The following is a 27846-nucleotide window of genomic DNA, read 5'->3' as shown; positions in this document are numbered from 1 at the left end:
CCCTCACCTTACACACATCATCTGAAGCAGTCTTCTGATACCATCACCTCACACTCTCATCAGACCTTCATTTGTCTCCTCCCTAATTCTACCTTCTTCTCATTCTTTCCTCTGACCTGACACTCTGCCTTTGCTCCTTCCTCTCACTCTCAACCCCCTTCCTTCCCTTTCCTCTTGTCCTTCATCTCTTTCCTCTGACCGCCTCGTGCATTCCTTTATTTTTCTCCGTCCTTCTCTCCTGCTATCCACTTCTTTCTCCTCTCTTTCCTGCCCAGTTTTCCTGGTTAACTTCGGTTCCCTAATTTCGCATTCCCTTTTCTTATCTCTCATCCCCAATAGGTTTTCCTTTTTTCTGCTATGCCTACCGTGTTCTTCCGGACCCTGTTTGTGCTTATACTGACCTATAGTTGGAACCCAGTAGGCCAGACTAACAAGCCAGTACTGGGGTAAATTATAGACCCATGTGGGCTAGTTTAAATCTTGGTGCACTGTGCAACTTGAAAATGTAGCATTTGCCAGAAATTGTTCCAAAATGCACCTCTAAGTTATTCAAAGAGTTTATCACAGAAAGTCATTTACGATCATGGATCACGTTGAATGATTTCCTGGGTCTTTTTTTATGTCCCAGACTTGACCTTCAATACCATAAACATGACTGCCATTGTATTTTACCAGTGAGCCCAGTCGATTCCCTCAGTCATGCCATTTTCTGATCTCTCCCCAGTATGAAGTATTGGAGCTGCTGCTGCATCAAAACCACCGATTTCAATGAGTTCCTGGAGCAGAAGGGGTGCACGAACGGCCACCACATCTGGGTCAAGAAGGTAAGAGTGCAAACTGGCCCTCCGCCATTGTCAGTCAAGCGGTGAAGGCTCTGAGAGCATGAATGCAATGAGGTGCCTGAACGGCCACCAAATCTGGGTCAAGAAGGTAAGAGTGCAAACTGCCCCTCTGCCAATGTCGGTCAAGCAGTGAAGGCTCTCAGAGCATGAATGCACTGAGATGCTTGAACAGCTACCACATCTGGACAGCCCTACAGATAAAGGGTGCATTGGCACTTTTACTCCCTAAAAATAGGCAAGTACACTCAAAACATTAAAATAGGGAGTAAAAATATTCCCAACAGAAAATGAGAAACTGACAAGTAGAACCTTGTGCCCCTGCTTTCACCCACACAGCTCCATGGATATGTTTGGGCCTGTAGTCCACATAGTACCACAGGAAGAAACAACTATATACCTGCCTGCTGGGAAGAAGTAAGCATGTATGTTTTAATGTACATGGATAACTAGGTGCAAAGTAATGATTATAACAAAAACATTTTCGTTTTCCAGGTAAAACATTTGTACTCGCTTATACTCTCATTGGGAATTAGACTTCCAGCTTTAATCCCGTAAAAATAATTTTACTCCCAACTTTTACAAATGGGGAGTAAAATACTCCTACTTCCAAATCTTATCTTGAGCACGGCATCTCGGTCAATAAGTAAGAGCGTAAACTGCCCCTCTGCCAATGTCAGTGAAGCGATGAAGGCCTTGAGACCACGAACGTTCTGATGTGCACGAATGGCCACCACACGTGGACCGAGATGGTAAGGGTACAAACCGCAAACCACTCTTGTGCCAATCTCGCTCAAGACTTTGGAGGACTTCAGAGCACGAATACACCGAGGTGCACAAACAGCCACCACATCCTGGTCAAGAAAGTAAGAAAATGCTTTGAGACCATGAATGACTCTGCGTCTTGCTCTGCAGGTTAAATACCCCACCAGTACACTGAAGGCCCCTACATCTGGGGAAGAAGGGAAGGCACCCGCTACCTAGAGGCAGGATAGTCACAACCCCTCGAGCTGCAGCAATAACAATAGCCCACTTAGCAATGCCACCACACCCGGGTTAAGAAGGTGGGTGTCCAACTGTTTCCAGAGCAAATAACCCCTCCCCCTCAAATGTGGCTGAAGAAGCAAAGATACTCCCATGCACTACCAGCCCATATGTGTAGATTAAGGCAGCATGCGGTCACTGCCCCAAGAGAGGTGGCAACTCTCATGCATGGCCCGTCAGTGCAGAAATTGCAACCATACCTGGGTAGATATTGGGTCACCACACTTAACGCACTAGACCTTCTGGGGTACAGCAGGAGATACCCATGTCCCAGAATGTTTAGCACTGAGGTCTCTAACAGCAGAGGATGGCTTCAGGGGTTCTCCTGGGATCCACTGCAGCCTCTGCTTCCAACCTTCTCTCTGATTGCTCATGCCGGGAGGGCGCTCATGCCCCCCGATACCATATGTAAGGGTGCAGTGGTACGAGTCTGACACAATAGTGGCATGGTGATTGGCAAAGACTTTATTTAGACAAAATTAAAGGGGAAACCTATTGACCGAGATGCCGTCCTCTCTAACTCTAAAAGGGCTTTCCCTGCCTCTAATAAGAACTAAGAGATTGGTCAGAATATCCAAGTAAATAAAAAGAGTCCACCATCATATGAATATTCTTACGTTTATCCCTCACACCTGTAACTAATAAGAAAAGGGTAGTAGAGGTTCCTGGTCAAGAAGAATGACTCCCTTCTTCTGCACAGTCAGCCACAGTTCCAATCGTAGGTGGGAACTTCGCCTGAGAGAATGACTCCCTTCTTCTGGGCAGTCAGCCACAGTTCCAATCGTAGGTGGGAACTTCGCATGAGAGAATGACTCCCTTCTTCTGGACAGTCAGCCACAGTTCCAATCGTAGGTGGGAACTTCGCCTGAGAGAATGACTCCCTTCTTCTGGACAGTCAGCCACAGTTCCAATCGTAGGTGGGAACTTCGCCTGAGAGAATGACTCCCTTCTTCTGGACAGTCAGCCACAGTTCCAATTGTAGGTGGGAACTTCACCTGAGAGAATGACTCCCTTCTCCGGGTCACAGATCCTTTCCAAGGAAACAAAGAAAGTTCCAGCTTGTGATGCTGTCACATTCTCAGTTCCAGTTGAAAAGGTAAAGTTGCAACTCATACATCAATCCTTATTGTCTATGGTGTGCTTCACTATTGGGTTCTTGAAGAACGTCTTCCTTCTCCAGATATTTAGTTCTCAATGTCCTCACAGTGCCCAGGGAATGCCTCCCTTCCGCGGGCCCTCTTCTGTTCAGTTTCATGATGTACAATCTTCAGGGAAGATACCAGGAGGTATTGTTTCCTTCTCCTGAGGTCTCTTGGTTTCACATTTCACAAGGGGTGGATGGAATGTCTCCCTTCCCCCTGGCCCTTTCTCAGCCTTTCACAATTCTCAGTTCAGAAGGGCTGGACAGAATGGCTCCCTCCCCGCAGAGCCTTTCTCAGCCTTTCACAATTCCCAGTTCAAATAATCACTAGGGTGAATGCCTCCCTTCTCCTGGCCTGCTTTACACTTCAAACGTTCACACCTCACATGTGGTCTCAATCTTATGGGTGTGGGTCCCAGGCCTGTGTGCTTTGTTGTAATGTATGTGTAGTCTTGTCCTGCTGGCCATGGATGCATGCTGGTAGAATGTTGGTGAGTGTTATGATTGGCAGCTCATGAGAATGTTGGGTGAGTGTTGTATCTGAATGTTCCATGTGTGTCAGATGCGCGCTTGAGCTGGTGATGTGTGGATGGCCGGTGTGTGTACCACGTGACCCATGTCCAGTACTATACCTGAAAGTAACTGGATCTGTACGCTTGTAAATATGTACACATAAAGACTACTGGAATTACAGCCGAGGCTCCACAGCTGGTCTGTGTGTGAAGCATCATCTTGATTACAACATGCTTCTCTTGTCTTGGTGCCGTAATCCTGGTTCACTACCCTGCCAGGCACTGTGTCTATGAAGAGGACTTAGGTTACTCTTCATAGAAGGGTGTGGGTTCCAGACCCGTGGGACTTTCTTCTTTTGTTTTTGCAGTTCCTTTTCTCTAGGGGTCTTAGTTTTTCCCACCAGGGGCTTTCCTTATGCCCCAGTCTCATGGACCCAGCATCTGCCAGTACCCTGTGGTGCTCCTTCCATCCGCTCCACTAGCCCTGGTATCTTTAGAGTCTCTACTGTCTCGACCCGGTCGGTCTTGGGGTTCTCCGCCCTGTGTTTCAGGCTTCTCTGGACTTCTACGCTTTCTTGGCATGCTGCAGTGTCTCTGTACACTTGCAGGTTATCAGCAGGCGCGTCTTCCTGTGACCACACGGTCCTTCTGCTTGGACTGCCTGGACGTTCGCTGCTCTGCTTCGCTGGATTGTCCTTCCACGTCGGACCAGGTAAGAACCTCTACACCTGCCTGATGAGCTTTCCTGCAGCTGCTTTGGTTCTCTTTCGAGCCGAGCATTCCCCATGATTGCGGTTCCTCCATGGAGGGCCTCTCTCTTTCCTGGTTTCCCGCTTTGGTTTTGAATGGGTTCTGCCCAATTAGATCTTGGGGAAAACTAGACTGTTCATTCTGGTTCTTGTGAGTGCTCTCTATGCTTCTGCGCTTCTTCCTCATGCCAGTTCTGATCGTTAGGTCTTCCAGTGAGTCAATTGGTCTCTTCCTCGTCTCAGTACTTAAGGGATTGATGTCCCTTGAGGAGTCCACACACTTCCTCCTCCCAGCCCCTCCTATATGGTGCTGTGGCAAAAACATATAGGAACACTAGCGAAAGTGTTGGTGTAAGGGGGATAGGAAGGTGTGTTGTGTTAGGGTTAGGTGGCCTATGGGGAGACCATGTTCTTCCCAGGTCATCTCTAATCCCATAAGGGGCTTCACTCCACATGAGATCCGCCTGCTGAGTATCACCCCCAGGGGACTATCGGGTGGCGGCCTCACCTCCCTGGCCTCATGGGAGAAGTGACAACATCTGGGAATTCATCACAAGAGGTTCTCACAAATGCAAAGCGAGAAGTTGGCAGTGCTCTAGGACTTCAGCCATTTCCACTTATGTACAAAGGTACTGTGACAAATCTGAGAAATGCGCCCCTTCTTCCCAGGGGGATCCACCCCCTTTGAGGCTAGTGGGGTGAGCCTGCTCCGTCAAACCCTCCCTAGGGGTTTGGTAAAGTGGGACCACACTGGGAGGGTCCTCCATGGGACAAGGACTCCTATTCCTATAAGGAAATCCCTATAAAGAATACCCTGCTGGCATATGATATGATATGATAAGGCATTTGTAACGCGCCTATACACAAGTGTTTCAAGGCGCGACGAGGCAGGGGGGGGAACAAGGGGAGACAGACAACGATCTTACTAGGCCAGGTGTCATTCAGATCGCGCAAGTGCAAGGGTAGAGGGGAAGGGAAAAGTGCATGGGGGAAAGGGAGAGGGGAAAGTGCAGTACAGGGTTATAAGCATACAGCATACAGGATAAATAACAAGGGCCAGCTGGTGGCAAGTGCGAGGTAAGTGCAGACAAGTGCTGGAAGGGGGGCTGTATGGATACAGACACAGTCCTGTAGTGCAGGGGTTGCCGTGGAGGCAGTGCAGGGGAGAGTGGCTGGGCCGAGAATGGTGAATGGCCCAGTTGCAGATTCAGTGCAGTAGAAGATAATAATGTTATCTCTTTTGATTGGCATCCAAACCACACTGATATTGCTTCCATCTCTTTGGCTCAAGGTAATGCTAGAATCCCCATGAACTCAGCAGCTGATGGAGAACAACACGCTCCTTTGAAGTACAGAAGCGAAAATAAAGAGACGATAAACCTTGAATAGAGTGACAGGTATCCTGCAGAGGCGAGCCTCTGATGTGATAACGTCCTGGAGGGCAGATCCATGCTACACTGTGGAGCTATCGGTGGTGTGGAGAGGCCAAGAGCCAGAAGAGAGATTCCGGGTAGTCGGCATCAAGAAGTGTTATATTGCCAAAACAGAGATGGAAGAAAGACTGTCTTACCTGGAGGCATGACCACATTGCAGCCGGGGTGGGTCTGGGGCCCGCAAACAGACGCAGACACCAGAGAACAATGGGGGAATCAATTCTTCGCTCTCAGTGCCAGAACTACATAGAGTGCTGGCATGATAAGGAAAGCAAATGCTTACGAGACTGAGATGCCGAAGAGAGGGAACGAACAGCAACATCCCCGCTGAGATGCCACTCCGCTGGAGCACACCCGAAGGCAGTGAAGGTACCAGGGTTGCCCAGGATGGAGGGAAGCGAGCAGAACGGAACCAGAAGAGAGAAAGAAGAGCAAATGGAGTAACACCACATACAGGTCGGTCAGAACCCTATAGAGGTAACAACAAGGAGGGTTACAGAGCCCTGGAATCCCAAGTGTTGGGCATTGGCAGAGGTCCAAGCTACAACTATAAGTGCTAAGCAAGCCAGGGGGCCAGAGGATCCCGCAGAGCACTATGGAGACAAGTGACACTTTGCAACATATAAAAAGATGGGAACCTGGATGGTTCAATCCCTCTATCCAAGAACAGGAACAAGGGGAACTTGGAGGCTACGTTTATAGAAATCTAGTAGAAAGAAAACCACCAAATTGGCAGAGATGGACTAACGGGATCATCCCTCCACTGAAGGAACTTGAGACATTTGATTTGTATAAAGACTTAAAATTTTTCTTGAGGAGCCTAAAGAAAGAGATGAACTTTTCTTTCGAGAACTGTCAAGAACAAACATTTGAACTGTTGTGGAATCAGAAAATACAATATTAAGGCTTTTACACCAGGCAAAGAGAAATACACCAACACGGGCTTGTAAAGATTCCCAGAATCTTTATTGCAATACTAAGCAGTTTACAAAACAAAGTACACAAATAGCTATTTGGCTGTCAGTACTTCACAGAGACCACCAGCAGGTTCAATGTGAGCAGTGAACAGGAGTTGCTAGCTGGACATCAGCGTATTTATACAATTTCTTCATAACGATGTTCAGCCTCCTACAAGTTAACCACGTACTGGGCTAGGGTTGCGCCAGGTTCATTCCTAATTTACATATCTCATGCATGCGGTATACTTCGTAATACATTTGACTAACAAGCACTATTATTCTCTGGGTTTAACTTTACACTCTTTACACATTTTGTTTCAATGCAGGTCAAACAGATGTTTCGCATGTTATGTTTAGATAGCATTATTGTTCTTATATACTTGTAGGTTAACATCGCCAATTCAAGTAATCCCCTTATCCCGAGGTCAACAAAGGACAAGGTCTACATGACCCTAACATGTAGCCTGCAGGCAGGTTGGACATTAACTCGCCTACAGAGGTCGAAGAGGTTAAGTGAGAACAAGAGAACACAGGTCGGCCATTTTAGGCCACAGGGTGACTTTGCACAAATAACTAAAATGGCGGCTTTGACCTAAAATGGAGGCTCGATTAACTTGAGGTTACGACCTTGTGATGCGGATTTCCTCGCAGACCGACTGGGCATAGGCCAACATATACAATGAGGATAAAACAATATTATATCAGTTTTAACAAACCCTCCTTTTGGCCTATGCCAAGGGCTAAACTACTTCCAATCACTTTACGACTAACTCCACATTTCAACGTCTATACACCCCAAATCATTATCAGACATATCCATTGCCATCAGATCAGACACTAGAGTTTCTTTCAACACATACTCCTTGGAGACCTTATCTGGGGCGTATATTTTATGACCTAATACACTTGTTGCTTGCGCGCAACACCCCCCTACTACCGAACATATACCAGGGAGACACTGTATACAACAACAATGGAATAGAAAACTACCCAAGATAATCAGCAGGGCCGAAAACAACTTCCATCCCCATGACCGTAGGAGGTCCCAAAACCATGTACTAAGTTACCAGTTTCCCTCAGGAACATGTACTTCTGAACTAAGAACATGTAGATTTTGGATCGCCCTAAATATCGTTGGAGAGGAGTCTGGTACGTAAACGCAGCAAGCGGACCCCACTAATTTACATACTCCTCCACGCTCTGCCAGAATGACATCTAATGCCATCCGGTTCTGAAGAGCTACTAATCTTATCGCTTTCTGTTCTAATGTCATATTATAGAGTATGTCATTGGTCCGGTTGATGGTTTTCTCCAGTACTCTCGCTAGTCCCCTGATATCTTCTGAATTCATAATTTGCCCAAAAAATGGCACAAAGGATTTCATAATGTCTCCTAGAGTTTGCGCTGGAGTATCCCCTTTCATATCTCGTCGTGGACGAGTCTTCGAAATTTCTGCAGTACTGGCAATAAATACCCCAGGTAATAGAATCCCTAAATAGCAGGTTCCTTGCCAATCCCTGGGCAACCATGGAAATGCCACATTACCGCAAACGAAATAGACAGGTTCACCTACATACAGAGGTCTGTTCTCACTATTCAAATTCTCAATGTTGCCGCATCTCCTAAAATCACCCATTGACCGTGTTCCATTCCTCTGTATGCAGAAGGAAACTGAATTGGCCCTATGGTTAACAGAATAAGATGGAGGCGTGGCATCCTTATTGCCTATAGGAGCCATTTTGAAAGAGATCAAAGACTGGAAAGGACGAGACAATCTATCAGAGGGCCTAACAGAAGCAACATTTGGCTTACTCCTATTCGCAAACAGTGAGCATCCCAGGGGCATCAAAACACGTTTTTCAAAATTATTCAAATTTGTACCATCAAAGTTCCCTGAGATGCTGTTATTCCAATGGCCAAAGAATAGTGGTCTAAGAGAAGCAGAACAAGCAGTTGTCAAAGGTAAAGGATGAATGTACCAACCTAGCACCTTATCCCCATGTTGCGGTAAATGTGAGCAGATCCAGCAGTTGGTTCTATTAAAAATTGCATGAGTGGCATTCATTATTAACAAAAGACTATTATTCTGATAGTTCCGTCCATGCGAAGAATCTCTAGGCGACAAGGTATGCAATTGCACGGAAGGAGTAGGTTTAACAGATACATTTTCAACAGGTAAAAAGTCCTCTAGCGGATATGCTTCCTCCAGGTACCATAACCCAAAACCAATAGTTACTACAAACCCAGTTATTATTACTAAAAGGCAACAATACATTTTCGGGGTCCCCTTACACGCTTGATAATTGTCTCTGCTAGTCACATATTTATCTAAAAGTTCAGTGTGAGAGGTAGCGGGTGCAGGCATCGTAGTCTTCAATCAAAAAACACCAATTGTTTGTTTGCTGGCGACTCCAGTCGCGCGTCTTCTTAATGTCTTTCCCACAACCCTTAGCCAACAGAATCCTTTCGTACAGTTGGGCCAAAAGGCAAGCCCTCAAATGATTTCCTCAATCGCACAGTCAAACCGTGCCGTAAGTCTGTCTTCTTGGACGTAAATTATATTTCACAATTTCCGGTGTTGAAGGGTCAGAAAAAAGTATGTCGTCACTTCCCACTGGAGGTGGCGAGTGAACGGAAATGGGATCAGAAAATGGATGATCCGGAAGTACCACTGTTGGAGAATGCAGAGACAAGATGGCCGTTTTGTCGGGCCTTACGAACTCTGGAACGGTCTCCGATACTCTCTTATCGATTGTTGCTGTTTCGGGCACGTTGGTTACAGTGTTGGAAAGGGATTCTGTGTCTTCTGTATCGTATGGCACAGGCTGCAGGATCCGTTTGGTGTGTGTTGCATGAATCCAGTTCTTTCTCCCTGCTAACCGCACAGCAGTCTGGGTGACTAGCAGGACCTGGTAGGGACCCCTCCACCGAGGTGCAAGGCAAGACGACCTTTCAAAAACTTTCGTGAGGATCCAGTTCCCTGGTCGTAGACTGTGACCGGGACCATTGTATCGTACAGGTAATGCCTCTCGCACTTGGTGATAAATTGAAAATAGATTTTTAGTCAACTGGTTACAGCAATCTGAAAGAAGCACATTCTCTATATCCCGCAATGAGTGACTCTTTGGCATACCCCAAATATTAGCAGGCCTCCCCATGACCACCTCAAAGGGAGAGAGCCCAGTCTTAGTTTGAGGGGTTGTTCTCATCGACAGCAACACGATCGGTAAGGCGTCCGGCCATTTTAACTTGGTGCCGGCACACGTCTTAGCGAGCTTGTTCTTTATAATGCTGTTGTACCTTTCCACTAAGCCGGCTCTTTGGGCATGTCAGGCCGAATGGAACCGTTTATCAATCTGCAATCCTTCGCATATTTGTAGGATTACGGCAGCGATAAAGTGTGGCCCATTATCCGACCAGATGACTCTCGGCAGCCCGAACCTAGGAAAGAACTCCTTCAACAGAGTTTTTGCCGTGGTTATGGCTGTTGCATCTCTAACAGGGAAGGCCTCAACCCACTTGCTAAATGCACAAATGACAACCAGTACATATTTAAGATTGTTACAACGTTCCATCTCAATAAAATCAAAATGGATGACCTCAAACGGAACAGAAGGTGGAGCGAAATCCCTCTTGGAGTCAAGGTACCTTTTCCTACATTGTGCTGCAAGCAGACCATGCACCCTTGGACAAAGCGCTCCGCAATTTTGAAAATTTTATCATTGGCCCATACACTATGTAACATTTTAGTCAATTTACGCACACAGACATGGGTCGGACCATGAGCCATAATGACCATCATTGTAATGTAGGCGTCTGGGAGTAACCATTTTCCTTCAACATTGTCCACCCAACACCCATCACCATCCAATCTCCCTGCACCCTCAATCCATTTCTTGGTCTCCTCTGCAGTAGCATCTGCTTGAATGTCTTTTACAGAATCGATACTTTCACCAAAAGTACAAACATTTACAGTTTCCCTTACAGCATACATTTCTGAACTAAAATCAGTAGCAGTTTGTTTAGCTATCTGATCAGCGAAAGCATTCCCTTTTCCTATATCGTCTGTAACCTTTTGATGTGCTGTACATTTTACAATGGCTAACTGAACAGGGAGCGCAATGCTGAAAGTGCTGTGCTGTATTTTTGTGCCATGTGAGGTCAAGAAACCTCGTTCTTTCCAAAGCCTACCGAAGTTGTGAACTACCCCAAAGGCATACTGACCGTCGGTATATATATTTACTGTAAGCCCTTCAGAAAGTTCACAAGCTCGAGTTAATGCTATAATTTCTGCGTCCTGCGTGGAATTATGCATTATTCTTTTTGTTTCCACAATCGTGCTTAAGGTGGTCACAGCATAAGCAGCCGTGGATGTACCGTTTGGAAGTTTGAAACAGGAGCCATCACAAAATAGCTCTCCTTGTGGACTATTCAAAGGCGTGTCTTTCAAATCGATTCTACCTTTAGTCTCTTGTTCTGTAGTGTAAACGCAATCGTGTGACGTCTCGTCACCATCAACAGTATCTTGCGGGATAGGTAAAAGTTCAGCCGGATTTAATACACAACACCTCTGAATTTGAATGTGGGGGCAAACAAGATCAATTCGTATCTTGTCAATCGTGCGGAAGTAAGGTGTTGCGTGTGAGTTCTATTCAATAAAATATCTACAGAGTGAGGTACCATTAGGGCTTACGCATGACCCAGGACCATTCCCTCACTCTGTTTTACAGACTCAGCAGCAGAAGCGACAGCTCTCAAACATCTCGGCAAAGCACATGCAACAGGATCAATGACGGATGAGAAATAGCCGCACGGCCTATTCTTCCCTCCATGTTCCTGCGTTAACAAAGCCAAAGCACTTCCATCACGTTCATGCACATACAAAACGAAGGCCTTTTCATAATTTGCAGTTCCTACAACCGCCGCCGAACACATCGCGGTTTTGAGCAAATCAAATGCTGTCTGGTGTTCCAAAGTCCATGGCCATGGCAAAGAAATGCCCTTCTTTGTCAAAGCCAGCATTGGTTTAATCGTTAACGAAAAGTTAGGGATCCACAATCTACAATAAGAAGCCATACCTATCAGGGCTCTAACCTCTTTCTGCGTATTTGGGACAGACATGCCAGAAATAGTTTTTATTCGTTCAGGTGTCAACCTTCTTCCCTCCTTTGACAGGAGATAGCCTAAATAGGTGACCTCCTGACAACAATATTGGAATTTTTTGAGTGAAGCTTTGTGGCCATGTTTTGCTAGATGACAAAGCAACAACATGGTGCCTTCTTTACAGCCACTCTCTGAATCAGCAGCCAAGAGGAGATCATCTACATACTGTAGTAACGTGCAAGTAGTAGGCAACTTGAGAGTATCGAGTTGCTGTTTCAATGCTCTACTATAAATACTTGGACTCTCAGTGTACCCTTGTGGTGCACGAGTGAATGTGAACGAGCGTCCACCTAGGGTAAACGCGAACAAATACCTACTATCGTTATGTATAGGAATACTGAAAAACGCGTTTTTAAGATCAACAACGCTAAAGTGAGTAGCAGAAGCCGGAATCATAGTTAGTATCGTGGTAATATCAGGTACAATGGGAAATTGAGGAGCCACAATTTTGTTAATAGCACGCAAATCAATTATAAATCTAAAAGGAATCGCATTATCACCTTTTTTATATACTGGCAAAATCGGGCTGTTACACACACTACCTGTAATTTCCTCAATTACTCCACGATGTATAAAATCAGAAACTATACATTTCAAAGCCTGTTCGCCTTCAACTGAGATCTTATATTGCGGGATGCGAGGCAATTTTACTCCATGTGTTACAACAGGTTCAATTTGAAGAATGCCCACATCATTATCATCAATTGCCCATAAGCATTCCGGAATGCTACTGAATTCTGGCGGTAAAGGTCGAGTCAAAAACTAAGAGGTGAGTGATTGCTGAGGTGAAATTGTTAACCGAACTCCATCTGGGGAGCAATATATTACTGCATTCAATTCCTTCAGCAAATTTAACCCTTAGAAAATTCTCCCCACAGTTCGTAGTAAGTAGAAATGGACACTGCTCCGTGAAGGGACCCAGTGTTATGGGTACCGGCAAAGAGACTGGACAAACTACAGGTGTGCCTGAAAACCCTGCAGAGACGTTGGACTGCCCTGACAGGGGAATGTTTGAAACCCATGAATGGTCAATGGAACACTTTTGTGCTCCCGTATCTACTAAAAATAGATGCTTCCTATTTCCCACCTCCATCTCAACGTAGGGACCTTTCTGATGAACGGGAATAGGCGTTGGTTCCAAATCCTGCTTCGAGCAATCCTAACGAAACAAAATGTCGTCAAAAGGAAGTTCTTCAGAGAGGTACGCGGCAGAAGGATGATCAAAAATGTTTCTATTATCCACAGTCAAAACTTGTTTATCCTGTGAGGAAGGTTGCTGTTATTCTGGTGCAAACTGACCCCTGCCAGGGCCCCCTGCGCCTGGGCGACCTCTGGATCGTCTACCTATGTTCCCAAATGACCTTTGCTGCAAGGTCGGACATTGTGCGCGCCAGTGACCTTCCTGTCGACAATAGGCACACTGGTTAATGGTTACCGGCGCCAGGGGCGTACTTCCATGTGGAATGTATTGACCTCTAAATTGATTACCCCCTCTAGGGTTTCTAACAATCTGTTGCAATAGTACTTTTGTTTTCAGGTCACCCTTTTTTTTCTCAAATTTTTCCTTTTCAGTATTTACACGATTTTCATAGTACTGAGCTATGTGCAGTACTTCTGATTGAGACTTCGCCTGCCAAGCGCTTTCGGAGGACATAATCTGTAACTGGATGTCAGGCAGCAATCCATGTACAAATTTGTCGACAAACAGCCTTTTCCCTGACTCTGTGCCTAAGTCTTGTCCACAGAAATCTGAAAATACCTGTTCAAACCGATTGAAGAACTCGGTAGCACCCTCAGACTTTCCTTGGACACAGGCCGTAAGCTTGTCTCAAATTATTCTTTTTTCAGGAACTATGGTTTTTAATTTTACAATAATCCTATCAGGCGAAGTTAATATCACTTGAGGTGGTCGCTCGCCAGCTGGTCTTTCTCTGTCGAACCTAACCATGTTATCCCATGTATCTCCTAACCCAGGTACATCATCTGCAGTCCTAATCTGTTTCCACAAATCAACTGGCAGGAGTACGGGAAATAATAAATCTATATCACTTAAGGTGAATGCCGATGATTGTAAGACCGACTCTATTTCTTTATAGAATCCCGTCGGATTCTTTCTTATATCAGGAATAGATTGCTTTATGGTGTTCACTTCCTGTCTCGAGAACGGGACGTGAACAAACTGCGATACATAATGTGCAGGGATGTCCACAGCGACTATACCTTGTGCAGCATCGTCCGTAATCTCAACTTTTGGGACAAATCTCGGAGGGACCTCTCTCATAGGCAACGGAGAAGTAGGCAGCTCCGAACGCTTACTAAGCAACAGAGCCAAATCAAGCGCTAAGGAGTCGAAGAGGTATCCATCGAAAAAGCTCTCTTATAAACGCTCAACAATTCTGCGGGACAACAAATCTTTCTTTTTTCACTCATTCTGCAGGTATTCTACCATAACCTGAATCACTTTCTTTTAAATTTCTAACGTATACTGACCATACGTGTCATAGACTTCATCTGGAGTTATCGACATATCCGAAATCCATCTTATCGCATCCTTTGTACAAATTCGTGCATCCTCACCTATCAATTCACGGTGAGGAGAAAACCGTTTCTGTAAGAACATAATACCTAAACTACCACCATCTGCTTCCTCATTCTGTATCCCTTCCAACTCCTTCCTATACTCAAAAATCCTCTCAACATGCTCATATACCTTCTCTGCAGTATCTCTGGACAACGCTAAGGCGTTCAAATCCCGTAACCCTTGTGGGAAATCTACATCATTTAGACTATTCCACATTATACTCAAATGAGTCCCTAATCCTTCAATAAAAACATTTTTCTCAGGAATACTTTTTAAATTTTCGAGTGTGGAAAAAACATTGGCTTGTTCACCCTTCTCCATATAATGTTTGGCCCAAGCAATCAATTCACTCTTCTTGTCTGAGGACACAGTATTATGAGTCACAACCCTTGATCCCGTTGCCTGGTCTACTACAAGCAATGCAGAATCACTTGGAAGAGGGAGAGTAGGCACATTCTGAATATCAATAAGTGGAGGCAAGGGAGCAGGCAAAGGAGCGACGGCTGGATGAACAACAGGAAGAACAATAGGAAGGACCGGGGGAACTATAGGAGGAATAGCGACAGGAAGAGGCAAAGCACCAGGAGGAGGGACGAATGGGGGTGGAGCAGAGGCATCGGGCCTTCGTTCATGCAAAAGTTTATTAATCAATTCATCGGACGTATGAAAATCTTTTGAAGGGTACATTTTCTGAATGCCTAATTGAAACGCTCTGTCCGTATTCCTAACTGATTCCAATCGTTTATTTTGATCATATAACAGCGCCTTTTCGGCATTCGTCATATGTTGACGCATATGTTTCTCTCTACTTTTTTGTTGCTGCAAAGCTTCTGTTTTCCAACTGTGCAATGCGTCAAATGCTGCAGGTCTAGCCTTTTTCTTTACCAATACAGACTCTAGATATTCTATACAAGGGATTTCAAAGCTACCGTTGGTTGGCCACCGAAGATTAGAATTATGTCTGGTCTGTCTGTGCCAAATATCGTTAAATGCTATACTACCAAAGCCTTTCTTACAATACATAGTACATGCCGGCGACCCCTCCTGTGGTGCGGGATGGTTATCTTCCAAAGATTGTCTGTCGCTGCAGAATAATGCCCTGAAGCAGGCAGACAATTTCCCAGGCATATCAGAATTCTGGTGTTACCTGGTCAAATAATTGTGCTCGCGAGTACAATGCGCCAAATTCAAATTGTCAGGGTTAAATTAAGAATCGGGTCACGATTCACCTGACCAAAGGACTGGGAGGCCCGATCGGGTTACTAAGAACAGTTCTAAGGATCCACGTGTCTGGTGATTTCAGCAAATTTACCCACCTCGATATATGGACCCTCGTCAAGACGTCGTCTCGGGCTACAGCTCACCGTTCAGGGGTCAGATCATGCTGTTCTGTCAAGGAATTTGCTTCTCGTCCAGGGGGGGCGTTTTGTTGGCAGCGTCCGATCCCGGTCCGATAGCCGAGCCAACCTTCAACGAGACAAAGTCGATCTTGAGGGTCCCTATTCGGGCGCCATCTGTGGAATCAGAAAATACAATATTAAGGCTTTTACACCATGCAAAGAGAAATACGCCAACACAGGCTTGTAAAGTGTCCCAGAATCTTTATTGCAATACTGAGCAGTTTACAAAACAAAGTACACAAATAGCTATTTGGCCGTCAGTACTTCACAGAGACCACCAGAAGGTTCAATGTGAGCAGTGAACAGGAATTTCTAGCTGGACATCAGCATTTTTATACAGTTTTCTTCATAACGATGTCCAGCCTCCTACAAGTTAATCATGTACTGGGCTAGGGTCGCGCCAGGTTTATTCCTAATTTACATATCTTGTGCATGCGGTATACTTCGTAATACATTTGACTAACAAGCACTATTATTCTCTGGGTTTAACTTTACACTCTTTACACATTTTGTTTCAATGCAGGTCAAACAGATGTTTCGCATGTTATGTTTAGATAGCATTATTGTTCTTATATACTTGTAGGTTAACATCGCCAATTCAAGTTATCCCCTTATCCCGAGGTCAACAAAGGACAAGGTCTACATGACCCTAACATGTAGCCTGCAGGCAGGTTGGACATTAACTCGCCTACAGAGGTCGAAGAGGTTAAGTAAGAACAAGAGAACACAGGTCGGCCATTTTAGGCCACAGGGTGAGTTTGCATGAATAACTAAAATGGCGGCTTTGACCTAAAATGGAGGCTCGATTAACTTGAGGTTACGACCTTGCGATGCGGATTTCCTCGCAGAGCGACTGGGCATAAGCCAACATATACAATGAGGATAAAACAATATTATATCAGTTTTAACACTGTGACCAGTATTTCAGGTCCCAGTGCCAAACTCCTGCGGCAGCAGATGAATAGCCCACCAGATCCTCCAAACTGGTTCACCCAGCAGTTAATAGAAACAACTACTGAGTTGACCAAACCGGGGCAAAGGGGAAGTGGAAAAAATAATAAAGGATCAGGAGTCCTCTGGTTCCCTTTGGCTTCTGGACATCTCAGAACAGTGGAAAACCTGAAAGTAATATATATCAGATTAAATTTCCATTTACTCACTAGAATCTGTAATTATATATTTTAAAAAGAAAACCACCCATTACCTGACTACCTCTGCTTATTGCTTAAAGGCAACTGAAGAAATTGAAAATACTCCTGTTGAACTGTACTCTGCAATCTGCCTTTAACTGACCTCTGTCAGTTTTAGTCTTTGTCCTTTGCAGAATAACACGGAAACATATTAATGTGCTAAAATGGTCTCTAATACCTTTTAGTTGCAATCCTTTTCTTCTGCACTACTAGATAAGAATTCCTAAAAAGACTGTGACTCATTATTTAACTTTTAACCTTTCTTTTACATTTTCCTCAGATGGAATGCTTGATGCACTTCAACTCCTCCGTGTGCAGGAAATGAAATCACAAAGTTTTAATGCCTAATACCATCCACATTGACTTGCCAAACTGCTAAACTTCAGATTCATCTGATAACGTAATGGTTGCACTACACCATTTCATCACATTTCTAGATTTATAAATACCTGAAGTGGGTCTCAGAACTTCTGCTAACTTGCCGCATCAGAGGTGCTCCTGACTTCCTTTGTGGCACGCTTGCGCGCGCTTCTTTTATTCGATACGTCCGCGCATGAATAGTTCTAAGATTTCATCACTTCACTTGTGAAACCAAAAAACCATGCACATGGTTGCCGGCAGTCGCCTCAGCTGTTCCAATTTACACTGCATAGCTTCGCTGAGAAACAAACGCTTGATGCCCATTCCTTCACTTCCTAGTCACGTGGACTCACATAGATGGCCCCTTCCTCAAGCGCTTCTCATTTCTCGCCACACATAAAGCTATCGACTGGACTAGCTTCGTAGCACATGCGCGCAAGCCGGAAAACTAAAACGGATTCTATTTTATGCCAGCGCACGCCTCGAATCCTCCGGATTTGCAATTGATTCTTTCTATAAACACGTTTACAAATTTTACTTGAAATACTACTTGTAGAGCTATGCAGATTACTTCTCTTGACATCTTCTTCAATGACTTATTTACATTTAAAGTCTTCAACATGTAGCGTCAAGTAAAGAATTACTGTTAAAACACGTTGACCATAAGTTTCTCATCATTCACTTATCTGAATAGGTTTCTGGCACTTGTAGGTGAACTTATTCCTGCTGTAGGATTTCTCTCCTCTGGTTTCTTTTCCTTGTCAGGGTGACCTTTGTCCTGCACCTATTATTAAGGAAGCTGCTCACGACCTAGCACCATTCATCACTACGCTCATCAACTCCTCCTTTAGCTCTGGGATTGTACCGGACAATCTTAAGGATGCATGGGTCATCCCGCTTCTGAAAAAACCTACCCTGGATCCCAGCATACCCACAAACTACAGACCAATTACCACTGTACCTTTTTTACTAAAAATCCTTGACCGCGCGGCCTACCTACAAATTCAGGAATACCTTGAATCAAATAAACTTCTGGGACTCAGGCAATCAGGCTTCCGGCCTCGCCATGGCACTGAGACCGCCCTTATTGATTTAAAAACGCAGATCGAAGATCTCAAAGACAAAGGCAAACTGGCGTTATTACTTCTCCTGGACCTCTCTGCTGCTTTTGATCTTGTCAATCACAAAATTCTCTGCCATCACCTCAAATCAGCCGCACACTTCCCAGAAAATGCCGCCACTTGGATCAGATCCTTCCTGGATAATAGATCAATGCGCGTGTTCTCCCCACTTGCGGCCGCACCACCCGCTCCGGTCTCTTGTGGTGTGCCTCAAGGGTCCTGTGTCTCGCCCACGTTATATAACGTGTTTACCAAACCCCTTTTTGATATTTTGGACCATTTGGGCGTCACGTATACCAATTACGCTGACGACACACAGATACTAATCCCCATCACAGGAGACTACACAACTGACTCCCTTGCCATCAACGCCATCTACCAGGTCATCCAAGCGTGGATGGCCCAACACGGCCTCTGCCTAAATGATGAAAAGACAGAGTTCCTCATTCTTGGTTCACCACAAAAACTCACTAAACTTGACCCTGCCTTCAAGTCTTTCACCATTGATGGGAACACCATCCCGATTGCTAAGGACACGAAAACCCTAGGGATTTACATCGACTCAACCCTATCCTTGACTAGACAATCCAACGCAGTCTCATCTGCAGCAGCGCATACTTGCAAGCTCATCACCGCCTGTCGCCCGTTCCTAACCACTGCCAACTGCGTAACCTTGGCCAGGACCCTTGTACTATCCAAGGTCGACTACTGTAATGCCCTCTATCTAGGTACTAATCTCCGCAACTTAAACAAGCTACAAATTGTCCAAAACAATGCGATCAGAGCGGCCCTTAACATTCCTAGGCGCCAGCATATATCTGACACCAGGCGCAACCTGCACTGGCTCTCTATCCCACATCGCATCTCCTTGAAGTCCTTGGCTCTCACACACAAATGCCTCCACAACCAAGCCCCTCGCTACCTGGCAAACAGATTCTCTTTCCACAATTCCACCAGACCTCGCAGAGCGGCCCAAGCCAACTGCCTTGACATCCCGCGTTTTAATCTCCAAAGATCTGGTGGAACCAGCTTCCCCATCCTGGCAGCCAAACTTTGGAACTCACTCCCCAATGACCTTAGAGCAGAACCTTCCTTCCTGAAATTCAAATACCTTACCAAAGCTTGGCTATCCGCCCAAGACTGCTAACACCAGCTTACTGCCCTACTTGCACTTTGACCTACTCTGCATCCCTTATTAACTATCCTGTAAATCACTGCCTTATCGATATTCGTTTGAATGTATATTTTGTAAATTTTGTAAATCTTCCTGTAATAATCCTGTAATACTCTGTCACATTGCCTTGTCATGCTTTCATCTTGTTGTAACTAAGTTAAGCGCCCGGTTGCCCCTGGGCCTGGTGCGCTATAGAAATAAATAAAATACTAAAAATACTAAATACTTGTGTCTGGTTTCACTGTGTCCTCACTGTTTTCTCAGGAGCTCTTGAGCGCTGTGACCACTCCCTAAGAGATCTTGAATGAAAGGCAGTTTAGAACCTCTCCTGAGGTTCCAAACTACATCACAATAGTCCTTGACCAATTACTGCTGGACCAGAAGTACTCCATCTTGAGCTGGGACAACTGCAGCTGGCTGATATGATGATTAGGTTAAGGATATGAAATAGACCAATAGACCTTCCCTAGCAGCTGCAAACACTATTGGCAATTAGTAACCCCTAACCTAACGCCTTCTGCCCCCCAGGGACCTGACACAGTACTTTAGGAGGGACCAAGTAGCATTGGCCGGACAAAATCCTGAGCCAGGAGGCTACTCCGCAGACTTATTTTTATATTGTTTTTTCTAAAGTGGTATCGCCAGATAGTGAATCGATGTTGGACGGGAGACAAATGTTATTTTGACAATAAACGAGTGCCTTTTGTTTATTTGATGAGCAGGGAAATCCATCTTAGTGTTAGGGACAGATAGGCCTTTAATCTTTTAAGCAAATAAACGTCCTTGAAATGATGTCCTGGAGTCTGATTCCGGCTTCTGGTTCGCCACAGCACTCAGTTTCAGTTGTAACCGGTCACAAAAGGCGCACGTGCCACCTGCCCGCATAAATGATGACATGATGGCCCCTGGAATGCCAGGAGTAGGGAGTAACTTTGTGTTAAAGGGCATACTTAGATAAAACAACTGACTACTTTTTCAGACATCCTTTCGGCCCTTCAATCAAGAAAGGAGTGGAAGACATCTCAGTGGGGGAGCATGCACAGATGCACAAATGAGTGCACAGGCAGCGGTTCTAGTGTCCATGTCTGTGGGTGACATCAGAATCACTACTGACATGACGAGTGCAATCATTTGGTTACGTCAGAAAGTGGAAGTACTTCCTTGTGCATCACCATCATCGCACAAGTGTCACCAAGGAAGCAGGCCTGTGCATGGTACACACTGAACTGTGCCGTTCTGGAGGTGGTTTCCTCGCTGAAGGATCTAGAATCATCATTTTCTCTGCTTTGGTTGTTGAGGTGATTACGCTAAAGGCTACACGACTCCTGATAGTTAAGCTATAATCATAGACTCCGGAGTTGTGCTCAGTGATCAGCATTTCCTCAAGGTACTGGGCGACTACTCCGGATACTCGCACGTTGTGTTCATGCCGTCATTTGGAGCACCTGAGGTCACTGCATGCGGACTGAAAGATTCTGTACCATCTGATAACGGACCAACTTTCCAGAGCCAGGAGTTTCCAAAATGTTTCTAGATCAATTGAGATGTGGAAAGTCTTAGCAGGGCGCATATCAAGGTGTGTCGAAATGGCCAATGACGCAGGGAAATCCTTACAGGCTGTACTTGCAGGTTTCCACATTGGTCCACTGGGATTTCTCCAGCAGAGGCCTTCCTGGGAAGGCAGAAGAAAGCAAACATCCCAGCTCCTGCATCCAGGACTTTCCCGGTGCTGGATGGGGAAGAGGTGCTCAAAAGGCAAATCCGGGACAATGGCTGTGAGAGCACTCAACGACGCGTGGCAAGTAGGAACATAGGTGTGAGGGATAAGGTGCTGATACTCCGTCACAGATACCCCAGCCACTGACAGCCCAGCCGCAAACTCAGTTTGCCATTTGAACCCCCTCGCCCTTGACTGTGGAAGTGAAAAAAAGATGCCTGGTTACAGCCAGCAGTAGCTGGTCCCGGAAGATTCACAAGAACTATCCGTGAGCGCAGGCTGCGGACACCCATTGTTCCGTTCAGATATGCTAGCTCATCATTGTCTAAATCCCGACTTTATTCATCCGTCTGAAGAATCATCAAGTCAACAGGTGTACAAGCTTATTCTGTTCAGCTTTACCGGTGAAAGGAAAAGGTCAGGCTAGTCAGCAAGTTTGCACTGCCTCACTCTTCATTGTCGCCGTCATCGTCTGAGCCGTCGAGGCTGTGGATCATCTGTCGCGGGATTCATTCGACGTGACTTTCTTCTCCACCATGCGGTTGCTCCTGTAGAAGTGCAGCGCATCTTTAAAGCAGCACCGGATTCTCCAGCAGGCCTGGAGATCTCACTGTTTGGGCCAGCACCTATGCCAGGTCTCTGGCATAGGTGCTGGCCCATAAGAGGTGGTTCTCCGTCTCCTCCGCTGTGTATCACCATAAAGCGGTTGAGCGCATGAAGGTCCTCACCAGCAGTCCTCCCTGGACAGCGATCCAGGCGACATCCTTGTGCTGGTTCTTCAGCATGTCCGCTGCCATGTTCTCCCACGCGGGCTCTGCTGTCGCTGAGGGTAGGGCGCTGAGGTGCTCACAGACGTTCCTCTCCCGGAGGCGAGCATAGATGGTGCCCACCATCTACTGGTCTTCTGCGCTGCACGGTGGTGCAGCCCGATATTGCCAACGGAATCCAGATAACGGTGCTGCCACAGAGGCAGAAGGAGCACCTCGCCGGGACTCCTCAGATGGTGCCAGAATTAGGGAGCACAGAAATTCCCAGGGTGAGTTCAGGTACCAAGAAAACCCGCTCGAACTCCTCACACGCATAGCCTCCTGAAATCATTGTACTTATTAAGATATGTTCACTGAAGGTCGTAGTGATGCAGAGGGCATTGTGTTCATAAATTCATGGCGAGGGTGGTTGAGCACTGGGCACGGGCCAGTGCTTATATCAGCCCCCCATGTGCCTGTCCTCGATACTGGTCTCGAATGGTTTAGTTTTCAAATAAAAGTGTAGGAAGACGTTGAGACTTACACTGCACTGAAGATTCCCTTAAACAGCAGGTGCATATGTTTTGGAGTTTGTGTTGTGCATGGGAGGGGGTGTGGCGATGGGTTTTGTGAGGAGCAGGGCAGGTCAGCAGGGGGCATAGTTCCACTACTTCTTTCCGCACACTTCGACCACTGGCCTCTGGACGCTGCGTACGTGAAAGTGATAACACAGATCACCGGCACTGACAGCAGCCTGGGACTTAATTTAGAGATGGGGAGAGGCTTCCAGCTGCTGGCAGCAATTACTAGAGTTCACTGAATGAGTTGCTATAGAGTTCAATGTACTTGCAAAAATAAACGGACATTTCTCTCCGCCTCTGAAAATTTCTCTACGCATAACGTGGGCTGCCAACACAGTCTGCTACGTGGAAACAATCTCCTTCACTGCGAAGTTTGAAAGGCAAACATTTCACACAAAATGTGCTCATTACAGAGATGAGGGCACTGTACCACCGCTACTGCTCCCTACAAGCAACGCAAAAGGGCACCCGATCTGTATGTTGAAGGTAAGTGCTCCCTCCTGCCACCTCTCCACTCTGCTTGAATCCAAGACCAGAGACTGGCGAATAGTGCAACAAAACTGGTTCCTGTGTAGACGCAGGTCTCTCCATCCTCCCAGGCGGTCTTCCCAAGAGTGTGTGACAAGTCTGCTGTGCTCTCTGCCTCTAGGTTTCTTTGCTGAAATGTCCTGACGTTTCTTCCCCTGTGCCACTCTCTTTGTGTTCAGTGGCGCCGGGTGAATTCTTTCATTGGAGAGGCGTAAATATTTCCCTCAAACATGCCTGAGTGACCGAGTAGAGCCAGGGAGCTCGAACCAACAAGGGACGGTACGCAGGGTTTGAGGGTTTCCAAACGCATTTACATGATAACTTTACCCACAATATATGGCAGTTCAAAAATATTTTTACGCTGGCTGTGCCCATCCATTTCCATGCTGGCTGCACCAATATATGCCAGTGTTACCAAATAGGAACATACTCATGTTATGGGGCATAATGCCAGTAATGATACTATAAGAAACCTAGTCCATGCCGGCTCTGCCAATAAATGTCAGAGTCCCCATGTAAGAATAATATTCTTAGCGGAGTTGGCTGCTGAGTTGCAGTCTGTGGCAGTCACTCCAAACTTTTCTCCAGATACAGGAGTCTCTCTACTGTGTCTACTTGCATACGTGGGAGGACCCATAAAACCCCCACCCAGCCGCGGAGCGGCCGCGGAGTTGGCTGCTGAGTTGCAGTCTGTGGCAGTCACTCCAAACTTTTCTCCAGAGACAGGAGTCTCTCTACTGTGTCTACTTGCATACGTGGGAGGACCCATAAAACCCCCACCCAGCCGCGGAGCGGCCGCGGAGTTGGCTGCTGAGTTGCAGTCTGTGGCAGTCACTCCAAACTTTTCTCCAGAGACAGGAGTCTCTCTACTGTGTCTACTTGCATACGTGGGAGGACCCATAAAACCCCCACCCGGCCGCGGAGTTGGCTGCTGAGTTGCAGTCTGTGGCAGTCTGTGCACGTCTGAAACAACGGAAATGGCGGCACCATCAGGAAACGCCACCTCCACAGCCATAACCACGGACCGAGACCCTAAGGACACACATGAGGGTCGCCTGCTTCGAAGCGCGTATTCACGCCCCGCTGTAGAAAAAAACCTACAACAACACAGCGTACAATCCCATTCTATGCCGGGCCCACCTCATAAACATTCAAAAATCTTTTCAGGCTCAACCGCAATTGCCCGCGGGAAACAGGACTCCCTAGAAAAACCTGGGCCTAGCATTTCAAAACCAGAAACAACTCACCAAAATTCAGGTTCAGGGGAGACAGAGGACCCGAACCGGCGGACATCAGAGGTTGTGCCTCCGGCGCCAGACCCGTCGAACATGGACCTTGAGGGCGACCTGTCGGCGCACCAGTGCCTGCGCCAACGAGCTCCTGCCCCGGCCACGGCGGACACTAGCGGCTGCCAACCGCGGTCTCGCCTGCGACTCCCACCCCCACAGCCCCGGGACCCGATGGCCTCCGGAGGGAGGATCGAGAGCGGGGGGAGGGGCCCGCTTTGGTAGGGACCGCGGGTCGTGCGCCGCGAAGCGACCTGGAGGACGAGCGAAGCTCGGCTCCCTCGGCAACGGCCTCCCCGGAAATGGCCCTAAGCGAGGCTGAGCACCCGCGGGTCTTTCTGGGGGAGTGGCCGACTTCCAGCGCCCACCCCACGGCAGGATGTGACACACAGTGGGGAGGGCACGACGGCCAAAAGACCACATCCATCGCCGAAGAGGACGCCCACTCATCTTGGCCAACACGAAATGGCCTAATAGACTCCTCAGTAGAGCCTAGAAGCTCTGAAAGCCATGCAGATAAAATTAAGGAAAAACAAGTCACTAATGCATCAACACAAAAAAACCCCCAAGTGTTCCCAAGCAAGTCACCGAAAACCTTACCTCACCACCCAGCAGACGAGCACAGAGACTCAGGGAATATAGGAAATGAAGAGCAGGCCCCAGCCCTGGAAGAGTCTCCGCCATCACCGCCCGCGCCCTTGGCGGGCTCGAAAAACAAAAAAAAACGCACTAGGAAAGAGACGGAGTCTTCTGATATAGGAAACGTAAGATCCACCTGGAAGAAAGTTCCCCCAAAAACTACAAAAAAAACACAAAAAAGTACAACCAGATCTCATACGTTAAAAAATCAAAAAAACGGCCCAGTAACAAAAAATCACTGGGGCCTGAAACCAACAAAACCATCTGTCGCCACCCTCGTAACTGACTTCTTCCATGCTTTTGCGCCAGAGCCTCACTCTAGGCAAGCGGACCTTACCGACGAGGAAATACTGGAGGCAATAAAAACGTGCCAACCACCAGAAAAAGCGAGAAAAATATTCGTCCCGACAAACACGTGTGTTCAACATCTTAACCTCGCAAACGATATTCAACCTGCTTCTCCCTTGAAACAGGCCCTACAGGCGAAACCAGCAAAGCAAATAGACCCGACTTTACATCAAATATCGGGTACCCTATATACACCTAAGAGGAAAGTTACGCCGAAACAAACCACAGACTTCATCCAAGCCATCGTTCACACAGAAAAGCTTGTTGGCACGACGAATTCAGCCCTACCTAAGGAAAATCCAGCTACGGCATTTAGCAAAGCCTTACAGCCAGCCAGTGAAGATCTCTTACAGTCAAATCAACCTAAACCAAACACCCTATCCGAAATTTTAGAACAGACAGGGCCTCAGCCTCCGCAAGACCCACCCTCCGAATCACGAAAGCAAACCCCCCCGCAATCTGACCATGAGTATGAAACGCCCTCAAACAAAGCAGTAGCGACCAGCCAAACCAAGGAACAGCCGACTCGCATTAGGCAAGACGGAGTTCTCCCCGCCTTCCCCTCAAAATCACACCTACCTGGGCGACTCAGGCTCCTGATCTTCCTCCATCGCCCATATTAAGACGGATCTTAAACGAGTCTAGTATACTCTCGCCTGCTCCTAAACAAGGCCCCCCACCTCAGGGTCCGCCAACGGAGCCTGCTTCGCAACAAAAGAGAGACCTTCTTCCAATAATGTCAGCTATCACCATCGCAATGAATCCGTTCACCAAATTATACGAAGGCATCAACGAAAATCTGAAAGACAACTCAGCTATCCAAGCTACAATGCTCTCGAAACTAACTTTTCTGGAAGGTTACATCACCGCCTTAGATGACAAATTCAAAACCCTAAAGCTAGCTACAGAAACGGGCCATAAAGGCACGGCAAACCTGCCCATCCCATCTTGCGCGGGGGAAAAACTGAGTGTCCAAATTTCCCCAGCCCAACATTCATTTCCACCCTCCGGTACTCTCCCCAACAATCAACTGGCCGCCGGTCTTCCAATTCCTGAACCACAAGAGGTGATTGACATCACAGAAGAAACAGTAAACGCTTTGCCCCCTTCGAATAAGACAGCGAGCGAGCCAGATCTCTCATACCCTTTGTTTACAGGCACGAGATGGGAAAAAAAAAAAAAAAAACAATCCCTGTGGAGGGAAACCCGAAACCCAGAATCAAACCTCAGCAACGCGATTAAACTCATGGTCAGCAAAACAGAAAGAAAAAACAAGACCCTTGGCCCGGAGTCCGGCCGCAATCCAACCAACCCAAAAAGCCTCTCCTAGATCATTAGAAGACTTCTTAGAAGATGAGGTTCTGATGAATATTTCTCAACACCTCGAAGACATTGAAGACCCACCACCTGAAAAAAATGAGAAAACGCCTAAACTACTAAAGCTGCAGTCTATTTCAACTAAAGTAGACCAAATCGCAAAAAAAGAAAACCCAAAAGAATTGTCAGAAGAGGACTCTCCATACTACTTTACCACCTTGGAAGAGCGCAGGAAACTCCTCCATTGTCGGAAACCTGCTACCTCTCGCAGCCCAACGAGCTCTAGAGTGGTGTCATTCACTTATCCTCCAGTTCGCGAGGGGTTAACTCGTAAAAAGCTAGCCTCTAGCAATCAACTCAGTCCACAGGAAGCACAACAATTTCAGGACCTCTATCAAAAGTCCAAAGAAAATATACATTCAGAATCAAGAAAATCTGACAAGAGGGGGCAACATTTGCGGTCCCACTTTACTTCAAGGACTGAACAATACCGGATAAGACATGACTCCACAGGGGAGTCCCCGATCAAGCTTGAACAACATGCTGAAAACGACGACGACATCATACTGAATAGAAGAGGGATCCTCACTCTATTCAGCCTGATACCGACCCTCCGGAAGATCAAGTCCACCGATCTAAAAATCATTGACCCATACCATTCGAACGAAAGAGCGAAAGCCTATATTTACCCAACCTCGAAGCACATAAGGTCAAAAATTGTGGACGCAACAAGCGACCTGGCCGCGTTGGGCTATATAGTGCAAAGAGATCCTCAAAAGGGGCACAACAGGGAAAAAACCAACTCAGATATAAAAAAAAAATCGGCCCGAAAGTTCCAAATCTCTGGGAAAGAGCCAAAAGTGGAGCCACAAAGACTCTCAGGGCTAACTCGAACAGTGGTAAATTTATCCCCAAAGCTACCTGAGAGACATCGAGAACTTACACTCGCCACCCCTAGGAGCGACAAGCCGAATGAGTCCACAGAAGCGACGTCCTCGAAGCCTCAACAACCAAAAGT

General features: G+C 46.6%; 1 protein-coding gene across 1 annotated transcript in view; it reads left to right on the top strand.

Annotated features, from left to right (window-relative positions):
• The window catches only part of LOC138480685 (cysteine and histidine-rich domain-containing protein 1-like), a 225847-nt gene that overhangs the window by 142424 nt on the left and 55577 nt on the right, over positions 1 to 27846 (top strand). Inside the window, exon 8 of the mRNA XM_069612362.1 lies at positions 725 to 824. Coding sequence (XP_069468463.1) covers positions 725 to 824 — 100 coding nt within the window. The remainder of the gene's footprint in view (positions 1 to 724; positions 825 to 27846) is intronic.

This window comes from Ambystoma mexicanum, chromosome 5p, assembly GCF_040938575.1.
Source record: "Ambystoma mexicanum isolate Mex_15411 chromosome 5p, UKY_AmexF1_1, whole genome shotgun sequence".
Lineage (NCBI taxonomy): Eukaryota > Metazoa > Chordata > Amphibia > Caudata > Ambystomatidae > Ambystoma > Ambystoma mexicanum.
This window is presented reverse-complemented; position numbering and strand designations above follow the sequence as displayed.